The 16785-nt window shown below is 38.5% G+C and overlaps 1 protein-coding gene across 1 annotated transcript in view; it reads right to left on the reverse strand.

The window, feature by feature from the left end:
- plxna4 (plexin A4) overlaps nt 1-16785 on the reverse strand; it is a 176363-nt gene that overhangs the window by 16810 nt on the left and 142768 nt on the right. The window contains exons 14-24 of the mRNA XM_087787263.1: nt 15173-15309; nt 14924-15091; nt 14757-14850; nt 12872-13111; nt 11266-11412; nt 10654-10888; nt 9320-9462; nt 7034-7302; nt 1256-1322; nt 990-1136; nt 743-902 (exon numbers count right to left, since the gene is read on the reverse strand). Coding sequence (XP_087643389.1) covers nt 743-902; nt 990-1136; nt 1256-1322; nt 7034-7302; nt 9320-9462; nt 10654-10888; nt 11266-11412; nt 12872-13111; nt 14757-14850; nt 14924-15091; nt 15173-15309 — 1807 coding nt within the window. The remainder of the gene's footprint in view (nt 1-742; nt 903-989; nt 1137-1255; nt 1323-7033; nt 7303-9319; nt 9463-10653; nt 10889-11265; nt 11413-12871; nt 13112-14756; nt 14851-14923; nt 15092-15172; nt 15310-16785) is intronic.

Consider the following 16785-nt stretch of genomic DNA (forward strand, 5'->3'; position numbering starts at 1 on the left):
CCTTTTAGCAGATTTCATGCTTAAATTCTAAACTTTACAATTCAACCAAAGAATGTTAAATACTTGACATGTTTAGTTGTAAAAATAAAATTGTTTTAATAATTTGATTTTACACACAGTGCTGTTGGATATTGATACAGTATCGTTAAAAAGGAAAATCACAAAATATCGCCATATTTATATTTTATAATAGTATATAAATAGTATATAAAACTTATCTCACTAGTTCAACGTTACTTTTTTAATACTTTTGGAAAATTGATTAAAGACATTTTAACATCAATTGAGGCCTCATTTTAGATTCATTCATAGAACGTTTTTTTTAAGGGTCTATAGGAAACCTGTTGTGAAGAGGCTAGGCACCCATGGATTCAGTTATTTAAAGCAATAAACATGGTTTTAGGAAACTAACATCTTGCAGTGGAGACTTACGGGAGGAGATTTCTCAAGACTTATGAATCTCATTAGCAGACAACAGCCCAAACTGGAACACAAGAGTTTAATTTAGCTAAATTCCCAGCTAGAGTTGAAACATTCTCAAGTCTTCGTTGAGAAAAAGTATATCTCAGAAGCTTATGTGGGGAAGTTTGGAGACAAAGTTTGGGAGATCAGGACCAGTTGGTCTTGACTAGTGAATGTAGGAGATTTGAGGTAAACCAGGGAGAAGATAAGTTGAAGGAGGCTTCATCACGACCCTTGAATGAAATCTCTACTTCAGTTTAAAGGTAGAAAGTAAACTCACCGAGGTCCATGTCTGAAGCCTTCAGACGGTGCGAGTGAGGCACGTTCTTGTAGATGGCATCCAGGATCTTCTCCTTCACCTGGCTGATGGTGTCACAGTTCAACACCTTCACCTGGATCTCAGGACTCTTCTCATTCTCCGGGTGGACACAGTTGACCACCTGTGGCATCAACCAAGAGCTCATCATCATGACAAACTTTTCTTAATACTTAAAATTCTTCCCCCGGCCCCTGGACAGAACCCTCACCAGCGTCTTGTAGTCGATCTGTTGCCTGATGAGCTTATCCTCACTGAGGGAGTAGCGCGCCTCCCCGGTGATGGAGTCAATGGGACCTTTCTCCATTTGCTGCTTGATGGCACAGAAGAGCGAGAAGAGCGGCTCGCCTGCACACTCCTGCACACAGAGAGGGTGGACTGGAGGTTAAAAAACGGATCATTCGGTGTCAAGAGAGAGAGCGAGAGTCGGTGGAGTTTATCAACCAGAAAACTCTTTAAATAAATCAGCGTATTCACCTTCAGGAACTTGTAGAGCAGGAATGTGAACCAGTTGGTGAGCATCTTCTCGGCCACGGATTCGGTCCTGTGAAGAGGAGGAGGAGAGGTCAACGTCGTTCATGCATCAGTTGAAGAAAATGAACAATATTTATTAATTTATCGCAAAATAAAAAACGATGATTCCTGACTGCATGAATATTGGCATCAATGCAGCAGCTGCCTCTTCCACAGTCTCCCACAGCGACAGGGGGGTTGGGGGGGGGCACACACTGTTTGATGTGCCAGTACGACCGGGCTGGCGCCCCCCCCACTATCCCCCCCCTCTACCTATTCCCCCAGAACACTGGCACAGCACCTGTGCGAAGATTAAGTTTTAACTGTGATCACTGGTGTTCGGCTCCGCCAGCCTCCTCCACATCACACAACTGAAGGTCAACAAGGTCACGATAGATCCGTGCTTGCGTCGCCCCCTCTGGTCGGACAAATCCTCTTCAAATGTAACCAATCTACCGCAGAGATTAAAGGAGACGCTGACGGAGGGATGGAAGCGTCGAGGGTTCGAGAACAAAAGAGTGGGTTTTGTGTGTAGGTGACTGACTCGTGCATCATCGACCATATAGAGGGAGAAAAAAATAATTTGAACAACAGATGAAGCAGAAAAACCAGCTCATGTAATGAAGAGTGACTCGTTCTTTTACCATTTACACACGGGACTTGATACAAACTGAGGAATAAATTACAATTCATATTTTTGTGTTGTCCTCTTTTATTGAGCAGAATAAATAATCCTAACCAGCCATTTATTTTAAACATGATAAAGAAATATCAAATGGTGTTGGAACTTGAGACCTGGGCTCCCAATGGGGTTTGAGCGCCTGGAAAGTTTTACCTTACCTTACCTTACCTTAAATGTTTGATGTGACTAAATAATTGTTAAAAAAATACATTTTAATTTTATGTATAAAACACACATTTTAATTTTAATAAGGAAATTATACAGTTAAATTTTGAAATTATGTTGGTATATGTGACCTCTATATTTACATAATTAAAATTATACATGCAGTTTCAAACACTTAAATTCACATTTTTATCTTTTAAAATACATTCTGTGATTCTAGTGGGCTCATGAAACACACGGACAGAACCTGCTTATTACTTTTATACAAGTATACCAGTGACATCAGATTACGGAATGGCTGAATTTCAAATGTCGAAACATTTATTGAAAATTGAAAGAGTATATATATATTTTGGCATTTCATTTTTTTGAATAATTGAATTGAATTATTTCTATATTGAAAGGTTGAATTGTTTTTTGATTGAATGATGGAATTTAACAATTCAAATTTTGAAAGGTTGATTCTTTTTTCAAGTGAATATTCTAGCAACATTTCTTTATTGAATAAAACAGAATACAGGATTAAATTTTGATTTTTCGAATTATAAGAATTGAAATATAAAACTCTATGTGTCGTAAAACATTCATTAATAATTAAAAAATAATGTAAAAAGTAATGTACAAGTTGATGGGGCTATTCTTACACTAACCATAAAAAAACATTTTTTTAATTCATCAATTTATTTTCTACCGATTGTATCTTTTGGAACTATGATGCATTCATGACTGATGAACTGGATCAGATTGTCCAGCAGGGGGCGCACTGCTCAGTACACTGTTCTGCAAACGTTCTGAGGGAAAATGAGCGATTATTATCAACTATTTCTTTCCTACATATTCACTTCTCTATGGCTGTTAAGACACTGCCACTGTCACTTAATGGTGAAGACTTCTCCATGTAGTTCTTAAGGTGGTGTTTGAAAATGCCACCAACCTTCTGGAGTCCTTTAGAAAAGGATCAGAGACACACTCTTGTCTAAGATCTTCTCAGTCACACGTGGATGTAGAACTACAGAAAGAGCTGAGCCGAGAGATTGACATGTCCAAGATTGATCGTAACAAGGACATCGTTAGAAACTCGTACACGAACGAAGCTCCGACTGGTTGATCTTCTTCCTGACTGTGTTGTTCTGCTGCCGCTCTCTCTAGATCAGACTCTGACAGCTTTTGAAAAAATAAATCCTCGCTCAAACTCCACTCCACGCTCCACGCAAACACACCCAAACTTCAGCCAATCAAGCGACGAGTCCGGCAGAAGCCGGTTGGCCCAGTGTGGCGGGAGAGAGAGACGACAGATGGTTCTGGAAGGCTCTGGTTAGTCGGTCGTCTCGGCTTCAGCACAGGTTGAGACGTGACAGATGGAGGGATGTGTGTTTGTGAGAACGCCGCCATCGGCTCCAGAGCTTTCCTGGAAGCAGCTTCCACCGGCCGACAGATGTTGTGCCAGAGAAACCCTGTTCACACTATTGTGAGCATTGATTCAGTGATCAAGACAAGTCGGGAACATGACGGCGAGATGGAGCAGGAGAGGAACATGAGCGTGAAAGTTTGTGCTGGAGAAGTGTTGACGAACAATAAGGCGACAACACAAGTCTTTAGCAGCCCCTCAACACAAAACATCAAACAAGAGATGTCTGATGCAAAACTTAACGAAAAACAAGAAAAAAAACCTGACTACGCCAATAAAACATTTATAAACTTATTATAAAAATAAGAAAAGAGAAAAGTCCTGCACAAAGAACTTCAGAGCAATGTATTTTGAGCAAAAAATATTTGAAAAATATACAAAATAAAACTGTTAGCCATGAATGTAAAATATTTTCTACATGTTCTACATCATGATGGCAGCATCAACATAGCCACTAGCGGTGTAAGGAAAAAAAAAACTATGTTTTATTTTATTTTAATTCAACGTTTTTTTTATGATTTATATTTCAATAGTGTTTGTATGAAGAAAATCATTCAATGTTTACAATGTACAATTAACGCTCAAGTATTCACAGCGTTTATTCATTTGTGTGGTGCAAAACACCACTCGTAAATAATTAAACCTTTGGTCATTTTCTCCGTAACAAAATAACAACAAAACCGGTCAAATGGCAGCGATGAGTGAAACATAAAGGATACACCAGAGTCCAGCAGCTTTTAGAGCTGATTTTTGGACTCATTTTGGCTGACATTTGATTAGAGAAAGTATTTCCTCTTTTCTTTGTTGTAAAAGCCGGAAAAGAAACAATATATCATTGTTCCTTCAGTATCGCAATACACCAAAATATATTGTATATCAATATATGTGATTAAATAAGATGAATAAATCATAGAGACACTAATCCATTATATCTTCTCTAAATTGAGTCCATATTTGTTATGTAAACATGAATAAGTTTTTTACCACATTTTAATTTCACTTGGTATTATTTTACTATATTTTACTGCTTGTTGACCACAATTTTGGCATCTGTATTTGCTGAGCTGTGTTAAGAACAATTTTCCGGGGCCACTTTTGATGATGTAAGTATAATCTGGGGCCAGATGTGAAAAGTTATATTAATCAGAAGTTCACAATATAAATCTAAATATACAATACAAGTACACAAGTTTATGTACTTGATATCTTCTTCCAGTTCCACGTAAAATAAAGTTTTTGATTGACAGTTTTTGTCATAAAAAAGTTATTTTCCTGAACATTTTGTAGGACATTTAAATCAATACAAATTTGAAAATGTTGTGTATTTTAATCTTTTTGAAAAATATAGTTTATAATGTAAGCTGTCAAAAAAAATGTCTGTTACAGAATCCCCCCCGACGACCCCTCAGACACGACCGGACCACACCAATCATCTCAAATCCCTGTTGACGGCTCCTGCCTTTCAGAATTGATTTTAACTGACTCTTAGAGCCTCCAGTGGGTTCAGGCCCGCGGGCGATTAGTCGCGTCTTTTAATCCACTGTGAGCGTTTCACATTTAACTACCTCTTACTTCCTTTATGGACTTTAATGTGGAGTGTGCCGCCAACTCTTTTATATACGATTCAAATTCTACACCTTCCTCCTTTACACGGTCAATAACGGGACCATTATGATCTCGCAGCCGAACCTCCCCCGGTGTGTCCCGGATGAAAGAGTTCACCTGTAATCTGATGCTGACGCTGGAATTGAATCCCCCCGAGGAACACTGGATTATTGTAACAATCAAATTGTTTATCTCCACTTCTTTGTGCAGAGGAAAAAAAATGATCCGGCGCAGCTCCTCCCTTCCTGCTCTGTCTCATATCGACTGGCCGGGTCAGTAGTTAGTTCTTTTGTGTAGCCTCTGAGCAACGCCGCCATTAATCACACGCCGGGCAGACGGCGTTAAACATGGAGCAGAATCTTAACAGCCTCTCGGCGCTCGGACACACCTGATGTTTGCAGAGCGAGAACAACAAACCCGGCAATCATCCCGACTCATTATTCCATCATGAATCTCTTCGCCTGCAAAGACCAGCACTTTTTTTTTTTTGCCAAAGGCGGGAATTGAATTAAAATGATGGTAACACAGTTTTCTGCAGAGAAGCCACTGCGTTTTTGAAATGACTTGATTTGTTCGACTATTTATGGGATTCAGACGCAGCAGATGGGAAGCAGATCCACAATAGTTGCGACCATTTTGCAAGAGACCTTTTTTTATTATAGAGAGACGCTTGTGGTTTAAAGAAAAACCCAATATTCTCAGAAAAAACATGGATTCAAACGGTTTCATGTGTGAATTGAAGTAAGTTCCTTAAATAAAAATCACAGTATATGTCTGTTCTACATATCACATAGCATTGACATATTCTGGCTATTACAAAGACACTGTTTCTCTAAATGACATCACAGTCATCAGATGGCATGGACCTGTGGGAGCCAGGGTCCAAAACAGGCGAGTTTAGATAATGTATTTTTGGTGTTATATAACATCCATAGTGATGTAGTGAAGACATTTTCTTTAAACTAAAAGGTACACTCGCCTGCTAACTACACCTGACACACAAAATGTAACACCCGTAATGCTTTTTCAATCTTTGTATATTCTGAGGTTTGTTATGCAGTAGCCAAGATTAATTCATCTGCTCCATAAAAATGACACCTGGATCACAATAAAATTACTAAAATAATGCGGTAGAAGGTTGATGTGTTAGGTGTAAAAATCCTTTAGCCATCGTAGTCACGGGCTGAAAAAAATGTACATTTACCAAGCTATATGTAACAGTTAGTATGAGTCCGATTGCGATATTATTATTATTTTTTTTATCGGTGCTAATTATCTCAGTGTTTGTAAAACACACACCAAGACAAGTCCTTCAACATCATTTTACTGTTATTTGAAGTGTTGCTGTAATTGATGACATAATGAGCTATATTCCTTATCTTATATGAAACACCGACATTCATCTACTTTTTATTTAAACCAACCAATAAAAATAATGAATACAATTTCTGTTCTATTGATTATTACTATCAGAAAGGAGAAGTAATATTAGTCTGTAACTCCTGACACGTCACGACTCAATTTTCAGTCAAGTTTATTAAAAAAATAAACCTGTTATCTAGTGAAAATGAGTAAAACCCAAACTATATTTTAACGTTTTTTTATCTCCAGTGTGACTATAATTCTGACACTACACTGGTCCGCGCTGCATAAAAGGGTTTAGGGACTCTTGTTTTAGATGAACTATTTGCTTCGTACAATCGACAATTCGTTTTTAACTTCAACCTCTTTTTCATTTAAAAAAAAAGAAGCTCTCCTGGGTCGCTATCATGTCCTCTGGTTTCGTCGTCAGACCCTCGCCCCCCTGAACTAAGTCCTCAAGGCCAGGAATAAATTCACCGCACCTTGACTAAGCCGGAGGGATTAGAAACGAGCGCTTTACCTGCGGAGCAGCAGCTTGGGGTGGTTCTTGCTCTCCAGGTTCCTGTCGATCAGGTCGGACAGCAGGTGCTTGAGGACGTCGGTGGCATATTCCAGCTTGCTCTGCAGCACGGTCATGATGAGCGAGGCCACGTTGCCCCGGTCCCTCATGGAGAACCCCCGCTGGGCCTCCAGGGTGCGGATGAAGCACAGGAGGAAGACCTTGTTGTTGATCAGTTGGCCGAAGAGCTTCAGACCTTTCTCCACCTGGTCCTGGCGGTAACCCGGCACCTGCAGGACAATAAAACGTATCATTAGTAAATACTAACAACATATACTGTCACAGTCATTGAAATACTTCAAGCGACTATTAAATATAGAGTTTTGTGTCTGTATGTTAACGTAAAAAATACGACTTCTACCTAAATATCTTCTCGGAGATTTACCGTCATTTAAAAACAGACGTGGAAAAAAATGGTAACACAAGTACGTGACAAAGGGGTTGAACATGAGAGACGACTCAAACACAACTTTACTCTGGGAGAACAGAAGCAGACAGACAGCAGCTCTCGGGAGAGAAGAGTGTCGTCTTTGAAGCCGTCGCTCTCTCCGCACCGATGTCGACGTTCCCGTTTATACATGCGGCGCTCGTCCCTCTTCTCGTGAAAATCGATGGAGATTTCTCCATTTCATCTGTCTAAGTGCGTTTGCTTGGAAAGAACCTCTCAGCTGTCAAACAGCACACGTGGTCTCTCATCACCTTTTCCCCGATGAAACTCCATCTCATCTGCCGGGAGACGGTAAGTAACGGTGTGAATTGCATATCACTTGACAAGGCTTTGTGTTCCTGCCTGGGACTGTGCAGACAAGTGCGCACACTTACAGCAACACACAACTACACACAAGTTTATCATGTGTCGGAGTTTAGTAGAAACTTCCAAAATGTTCTCTGCTCATAACATACAGTAAGTTTTTATTAGATCCTCTTCTTGTTTGGCCAATTAAGTGTTCAATGACTGGATCTCCCACAATGCATTGCGATAACGTTCCAAGACGTTCTACCAAACAGAGCAGGGGTTGGCAATTTCCTCTGGGGCCACATTATGTACTGTTATATGGGGCCTGAATAAGGAGGAAGTCCAAATAAAAAGGGAACAATATAATTTAATATGAAAATAAAAAAATAATAAAAATAACTTTGTCTTTATTTGATCTGATTTTTTAAAACATTTTTTATCCTTTTATTTAAAAAATATTATAAAGAAAATTAAAAAAAACATTTTTTTTTAGAATTACAAATAAAATAAATTAAATACAAAAGTTGCTATTATTACATAAATAAATAGTGTAATATTTCATTTTATGAACATTTCCATAAAACATAATATAAAGAATTAAGAAAAATATAAAAGTAATACCTATAAAAAGGACAAATAAAAGAAAGAAAACAAAAACAACTTAATGTATTGTTGTATTAGTAATAACATCTTAAATCTGGAAACTAGTGTAAATGGTCAGTTTTATTATTTTACTGCGGGCCGCATTGATGCAGTCAGAGGGCCAAAGGTGGCCCCCGTGTCCACAACAATTCTATTTCGATTTTCTGCACGATTTGGAGGGAGAGTCTAAAGAAAGGGGTTTGACTTTTTAATCCAAAATACTGCCTGTTCAACCCATTTTTCAAGGTCTTCCTGTAAAAATTATTGATAAGACATGTTGTAATTAAAAGAGATTTTGGTGTTGCTAGTTCAAATGTTTGCTCCTCCGTATACAAAACTAAAATAATGTCCATCAAAAAGAAACGTAGGTTTTCCTCCGACACTGGTCTACTCTCTCCTCCCGCAGCAACATGGCTCTCATCAGGGAGGTGCCAGTCATCCATCAATATTTCCTCCGGCAGTCACGAAGCAAATTCTCCGGCACATCAATAACAATTAGGGCTCATCACCTGCCGTATGCTTTCTTCATTACACTCTTCTTCCACATGATCCTCTTCATACTGATCAACATTTGCAGCAATTAGTGCGTAATTAATATTGCTAATTACTGGCCAATTTGTCATCGGAACCGGTGCGGAGGCAGAGAAGTGAAGGGGAGGTTTATCATCGTCCTCGTGGATGCAGGCGCCCACTTGTCCGTCAATGTCATCCACGGATATGAAGGTTTGACTTTGAAGGTGTAAAGAGGCTTTAAATAGTGCGATTTATCCCGGGTGATTGATTGGCGTGTCGTTGGTTTGCTTTAATGGGACTTGGCGACGGATGTGAGCAACGGTGTTGACTCACTCATGCTTGTGTTGTCATCTTACCTCCAGATCTCTGAGCACCGGGTGCTCCTCGATGCCCGGGAACAGGACCCGCATGGTGTACGTCCGGTATTCCAGGAAGGGGATTCCGGCGCCGTCCAAGTCACTGGTCAACTCGTGGATGTCGGTTTGTAGCTCTGCGAAAGCTGGCGAGACACAGACACAAAAATGTATGAATAAAACATACAGAAAAACTGACCCTTAAACTTTTGAAGATTTTCTTCACCACTGACATTAATTAATGTCTATAATTATGGGTTTCTTTCTGGCAAATTATAATTACAAATTAAACTAAAGCTTTTTTTACATACACTTATGTTCTTTCTGTAAAATATATAGAGGATTTGATGCTGCTGTTGAAGTCTTTTGTTGACATTCATTTGTTTTATAAATTAATTTTATTCAAACATTCTAAAGAAAAACCTTGGATATTTTATATTTTACGATTTCAAATAAAATACATCAAATACAAAACAGGCTATTATTCCTTAAATAAATGGTATAATATCTCATTTTTTTTATATTTTCATTTATATATTTTCATTTAAAATATGATATGAAATCATTATGAAACATATAAAAGCTATAACCATAAAAGAGGACAAATAAAAGGAAAAAAGATAAAAAATTGTAACCACTAAAATTGTGTTAATTAAATGTATATATTTATAGCTTCCTTTCTGTCAAATTCTAATTAGACATTCAACTTAAACTTTATTATGGTTACCTATAAATGCCCTTTCCAAAAACTATAAAAAGAAAGTTTCTATTTTTCTATTTGATGCTGCTGTCTAAGTATTTTGCTGACTTTCTTATCATTGTGTTTTCAATGGAATGGGGGTTATTTGTCCCAAAAACATGAATTAGTTTAAAAAAAAGAAAGATCGTGCTCTTGCTAAGAAGATAAACATATTATTTTAAAAATAAGGCACATTCACCTTTCATTTTATTTGAAAAAATATATATATTCCAGGAAGTTTTTTTAATTTTAAAATTAATCTAATTTAATTCAGAACTTGTTTCAGATTATTTAAATAAATAGAAACTTGATACAAAAATGGAATGGTTCAAGTCTCCAAACAAGAACTAAATTACAGAAATGCTACTCTTTCGCCACAAAACACTTGTATTATCCAGAATAAAAGCTCACGTTGATGTTATTTTTGTTAAAAGCTACTTCTAGTATCTAATAAGTGTATAAATCCACTTGGTCGACATATAAATACCTGCCTGGGATTGAATCTGGGCCTGAGTCGCACACAAATCATTCATTTCCACTTCATTTCCAAAGGAAGATGTGTGAAATCCAGACACGACGAAGAGACGTTTCTTCTCACCTTCTTTGCACTCCAGAGCGACGCGAGACTCCAGGTTGTCCATCTGCATCTGCAGCCTCTTCAGCGTCAGGTCGCTCTCCCGGGACTTGCGCTTGTAAGCGATCAGAACCAGCACGATGACGAGGATGAGGAGAGCGCCGGCTACCGTGATGCCGATAATGGCCGTGCTGCTGAGCGGACTGTCAGACGTGATGTGGACCACTCCGGGGGAGAACTCGATACCTCCCACGCGGGCCTTCAGGAGAGGGACGATAATGAAACACAGCTCAATGCCATGATATGGAAATGTTACCGTATTAATGGAAGTTCTGTTACATCTTCTCCTGCTGAAATATGAAGCTCCCACCGACGTCTGTTTATTTGTGTCTCTAATTGTTTTACAATAAACTGTCCATCACGAGGCTCATAACAGGAAGTCCACTTCAAACCGCAAATGGAATCTTTATTGAGTTTGCTCTGACACTAATCTTGCTTATTTGTTTGTCTTCTCAGCTCGTGGGCATGAAAATGAACCACATGACTGATTGGATTAGAGCGGGAGTCTGGCGAAGGACGAGAATGTCCGTCTGTCGCGCCGACAAATAAATCTGGGGAAGCGTCTCTGTTGCTCACCAGAACCTTGTGTCGGCCCGTCAGGTTGGGCGACTCGCAGAGCAGCTGAGTGTCCGACACCGTCAGCATGCAGGGCCTCTCCCCGATCAGAACCGTGTAGTTCAGCTTCCCGTTCCCACTGTTGGTCAGAGGCAGGAAGTTGCGACCCTGCAGGTGATAGATTCAAGAGGTTACGGAACATTCGTGAGAAGCTGGAGATCGTCGACGGTGATGGAGATGGATTCACTTAATAGGTTTGGACATTTATTATTTGGCCATTTGGCCAAGTGTTTGTTGGGAGGAAGTATTTAAGTTAAACATTTATTGACATTTCATTCAATTACTGCAACCCATCATAGGTTTGTTTCTTGAGCTAGAAACTCAAGAATTATTTGTGTTCATATATATCATTCTAGTTACTGCGATACAAACATCTGAACACAGAGCAGACATTTAGACATTTATAATAACTCCTGAACGATGAGTCATTTTACGCTCATCAAAAGGCTAGTTTATTATCTTTGATTTACAATCTTAAGTGCGATTCTCACTCTGTAGTAAACTTCAAAATTATGGCTCCATTATAAACGGAATCATTCAACCTGAGAATATGAAACACAAGATCACACAAGTCCCATGAAAATAACAACAACAAACAAAAGCTGCTAATTGTCAATGTTAAATCTTTAATTATGAAGTTAGTTAGTTTGTCATTGAAGAATGTCTACATTTAGTGTTGAACCTTTTAACAATATATGTGCTTTTATTTATGATTGACAGGGAAAGCTGAACAACAAAAGACCAAAGGGGAAATGGTTTTTATTGTTACAAATTGACTAAAAGTCAATCAAAATATTCCACAGCCATTTATCTCAGTTATTGTTGACAATACAAGTTAGTTTGTTTGATTGTGCGAAATAGCTAAAACCCACCATCATCCAATTTTTGTCAAAAGCTACAAAGTGTTGAATATTTATTTTCCTCTGAGTTGAAAGAATCTCTCTTGTTATTTTCTCATGCATTAACCAACCTTCTGGTCTAGTTTTCTTTTCATGGCTTCAGTAGATTGTCTCTCTTAAAGCCAGGTACTAAAGTATTTACTTTGTATATTATTGTGTTTTTGTGATGTATTATGTAAACTGTCTGCATCTTTGTTGAGGACAACAGATGTAAAGTAGCATTGTGCTAAATCTGGTGCAGCCATCTTTTTAATGTAACTGCACATTGTCCTTTTAAAATAAACTGAACTGAAAGTTAAGTGGACGAAAAATACCAGACAAACAATAGAATGAGGCGATGTTATCTTACATTAACAGGCGATATAAGGGTTATGAAGCTAAACAGTCACTCAGGTGTTTCTGCGGGGAGAAGCTTCAGTGGCTGAGCTAGACTTGGATCAGTCACATATCTGAGGCCTGACAGCCTGTCAACTCTGGCCGGGAATATTCCTGCGCTTGACTTGGTGAGTCAGAATTAGTTTTCATCCTTCTTGCCCGACAACTGCTTTCTTCTTCAAGCCAAACTCCAGTTCATTACTGCCAAACTTCCCGCTTATATATAGTTCACTTACACAGAGACATTTAAGACTTCTTCACCTGTCAGTATAGAACCGATTCTCCGGTCATACCTTGAGGATTATCGGGGATCCGGGTTTGATCTCCAGCACCCCCGACACGCTGAGGGGCTCGAACTCCGGGTCGGGGTAGTAGATGAAGTTGCTGCTGTTGAGCGCCATCAGTGACTGAACGTCATCCAGTTTGAAACCAAACTCATCGGGTCTCTCGGGGGACGCCTGTCGCCGGGCCAGGCTGATGGGCAGCTCCGGTGCCTGGCACAGCATGGTGCTGGCACTCAGAACCTGGCACAGCTGGAGAGAGAGAGAGGAGGGCTGGTGATGAAACACTTTCACCTCTTTAAACGTGCTTCCTTCCTGACTGAACCCCTGAAGTGGCTGCAAAGTGTGAGTCAAACAAGAGAGATGAAAAGCTACAGGTAGTTTCCCATAATGACCGTATAGCAGGATGAAAACCAACAGTACCAGGTGGAATTGAACGGGTCAAGAAACAGGTGCTTTTTTAGATGGGGTAAAAACTGTCAATTATATTGGTCATACATAATATGACTTGTTTTAAATGTCATTGTGAATAGAAAGCTAAACTTTTTAGCCATTTTAACAAGAAAATGTACAATTCTCTCAAAAATCCATCCAACTTTTATCTTCAAAGTCCCACATAGAATTAGCATGTAGCATACGATTTCCAAATTGCTATTTAATAACCAAATAAAAATGATTTTTTCAAGTAGTGTTCTTAAATATTAAATTTAATTAAAATTAATTATTAAAATTAAGTTATGCACCGCAAAGCAAATGATTTTAAAACTGAATTTTGTATTTGTTAGCATAGCTAGTTGCTAAAAAAAGCTTCAGTCATTTTGAGGTGAACTTGTAACACTTGTCTTTGTATATTTTCAAGATCTACATTCTGTAAATATTATTTTTCAAAATAAATGTTTCAATAATATTTTTGTCTGAAGTGACTTAAGGTTGCAGTGACACAATTTAAGGGAAGGTAAGAATAATAAGACCAGCTGTTTTCTATGTCTTATAGATGATTGTATTTTTTTTTCTTTATTCTATGATTTCAGATTTATTTGCCTTTCACCAAAGTGATAATCAACAAAAGCATTTCCTCTTCTGCGACTGAAAAGCAGGACGAAAATGAACCTGTGAAAAGCCAAAGTGATTTTTTAAAATCCTGATTTCCTATCTGTTGCTTCAAAGGTGTCATTCACATTCCAGCCCACTTCATTTCCGCGCCGTGACATCTGCGACCGAGCCACTCAAACGATTGCCTGTCAGTGTAATTGGGTCCGCGGGCATCAGAGTCGACAGCGACGGCTCCCGACATCCAGGCGAGCAGTTCAGTGCGAAAGCGAGAGCAGGAGGATGTTGAACGCAACACGGACGCTGGCTAATGACATGCTTTTTATTTCTGCTCATGTTGAGATTCTACAGGATGTGTTGTGTGTATTTGTGAGGCCAAAATTAAACTGATCAAATATTTGAGAAAAAAAGTTTCATTTCAATTGTATTTATACTAGATATTACTATTTATTTTGTGGAGTGAGTCAATTTATTGAGTTTATTTTATTTTATTCTCCCTTCTTTCCATTTTTTGGAATTCTTGGTGTAGTTTTTGTCCCACACAATAAATTAAAAGAAATTACTGATTTATATTTAGTGTAAATAAAAAGCGTTTTATATTAATAATAGCATTATTAAAACATTATTTCTGCAGTATCACTAATAAAATCTGTTTTGTTATTGTTTTTTATTTGTTATTTTGTTCTGTTTCTTGTTATTTAACTATTTATTTTCTTAATCTTTTGCCAGGACTACCTCTTCTAATGGACACACAAGAGAATGTGGCCCCTAAAGACATGTATTGCTTCTGCATAAATATAATATTTAATCACCTGCATTCAAAACAAAATAGTAAAGAGTGACTCACATTGAGTGTCTCATGGTTGTTGTATTTGGCTCTTATCAACGGTGTTTGAATGATGTCCAGGTTCGTCCCCGTCACTGTCACCGGTGTGTATCCACTGCAGAGACAATCAAAGATATGAGTCTACATTTTTAAGTTCTAGTCGTTGCAGAGGAGCTGTGGCTGCTGACCTGTAGATGCTCCACTCGGGCTCGATCTTGACGATGGAAGGATCTTCGACGAACTCGAAGCGAAGGTTCTTCTGGAGCTGAGCCTTGTCGATGCTCACGGACACCGACACGTTTCCATAGCCGTTCAGGGAAGCATGGGTTCTACACGTCAGCCAATAACCAGACCTCCTGTGCAAACATTTTTTATGGACATCAGCAATTAATTCCACTCACGACCTTCATTGTTAGAAGAAGAGGAGCGACACTGACTTCAGAAAAGTGCAGGGTTGATCCTTAAATATGATCGACACGTTGCTGCCGGCGTCCAGGTGGATGCCACTGATGTTGACGACCGTTCCTCCAGACACGGGACCTCGGTTCGGCTTGAGGCTGTGAATTTTTGGGATCTGACGGGAAGAAAAAAAAAAAAAATCAATGACATTGTTTTTCAGGTCCATGAAGCTAAGAGTCAATACACACTCCTACATATGTGTAGAACAATAGAGCAGAAAAAACACAACTAGTATAGTATAGTATTATCTGGAGCCGACCATGTTTAATCCTATAAGGAACTTAAGAGCTTGGCTGTTGTTTTTTTTTACTGGTGTGTTATAATAACGTACTTAATGCAATGATGTTTCAACTATTTATAATTACATTGTGGGTTGGATGTGTTGAAAATGTGCGCAAGAAAAGTTAAACTGAAGCTACACATGCACGAAAACCATTGTTGCTATTTATATGTTCTACTTACGACCAATTAGAGACAAAAAAATATATATATAATAGATGTTTCTAATGCTGAAACCCTCTTAACCATCATGGAATTACAACCCGGCGACATAAACTGTGTGAAAACGCCTCACTGAGAGAGCTGCGGCTAATTTAGTTGTAATTATCAGCGGCTCTCATAATCAACTCCAGGACTGGTTCATCACGAGGAGCTCCGTGGGTACGATGACAGTAACCGTGAGTACATGTAGTCTCTAACCAGATCCTCCTATCGCCAGTGGCAATGAATCTGTTTAATGTGACTGCGCCACAGCATGAATCCACTTATTGAAGAGTAATAAGCAAATGTTCCTCTCGTTCATTTGGCCATTTAATAATCTCAACATCTTGACCCTCGATCTCGGGATCCTTGGCACACACTGAAGTGCTCATAACAGGCCGTCATAAAAACCACAGCGGGTGGAAAAAAAAGAGAAAGTCATTACTAAGTGATATAGCTGATAAAAGAAGTCGTTTCAGCCTGAAATTTTTATGTTTTGAAGACAGAATGTCTTTTTCTAAAAATCCATTCTTGTCACAGAGGAAAAAAAATGTAATTATACAGTGAAGTACTTGCTGAGTTAAGAAAATAAAAAGTTGACTTTAATGCCAAAAACACCAATGACCTTTCCATCTAATCCTTCCTTAATCACCCTCCACTTACTCTCTTGATATCATCATTTGAAACATCCATTCCATCTTATTGGTCGTTTAAATAAAAGTGGAGGGTAAATAAATAAATAATAAACAATCAATAATGTATATATTTAAATCCAAAAACCCAAACAGACACTACTGATCTTAATCAAGTCTGATCACACAACTTAAAACTAGACCATGAAAGTGTTTCCTCCTACACAATGGATCCCTCAAGGACAACCTGGATCCGCATGGTAATTCAGAAAAAAACCACATCGGTTACTTCTCCCATTATCAAAACTTACCGGAAACTCAAAATGAAATCTGTTTAAGTACATAACATCCATGGCGGAGGTAATAATCTTATATTCTATGCGTAACTCTTTCAAAACCTTAAATCATTCATTAACAAACAGATAAAACAACAATTGTCTTATTTGACGACCACGTGAAATAACTTAAGTGGAACAGGT

The sequence above is a fragment of the Callionymus lyra genome, chromosome 3, assembly GCF_982586985.1.
Source record: "Callionymus lyra chromosome 3, fCalLyr1.hap1.1, whole genome shotgun sequence".
NCBI classification, from domain to species: domain Eukaryota; kingdom Metazoa; phylum Chordata; class Actinopteri; order Syngnathiformes; family Callionymidae; genus Callionymus; species Callionymus lyra.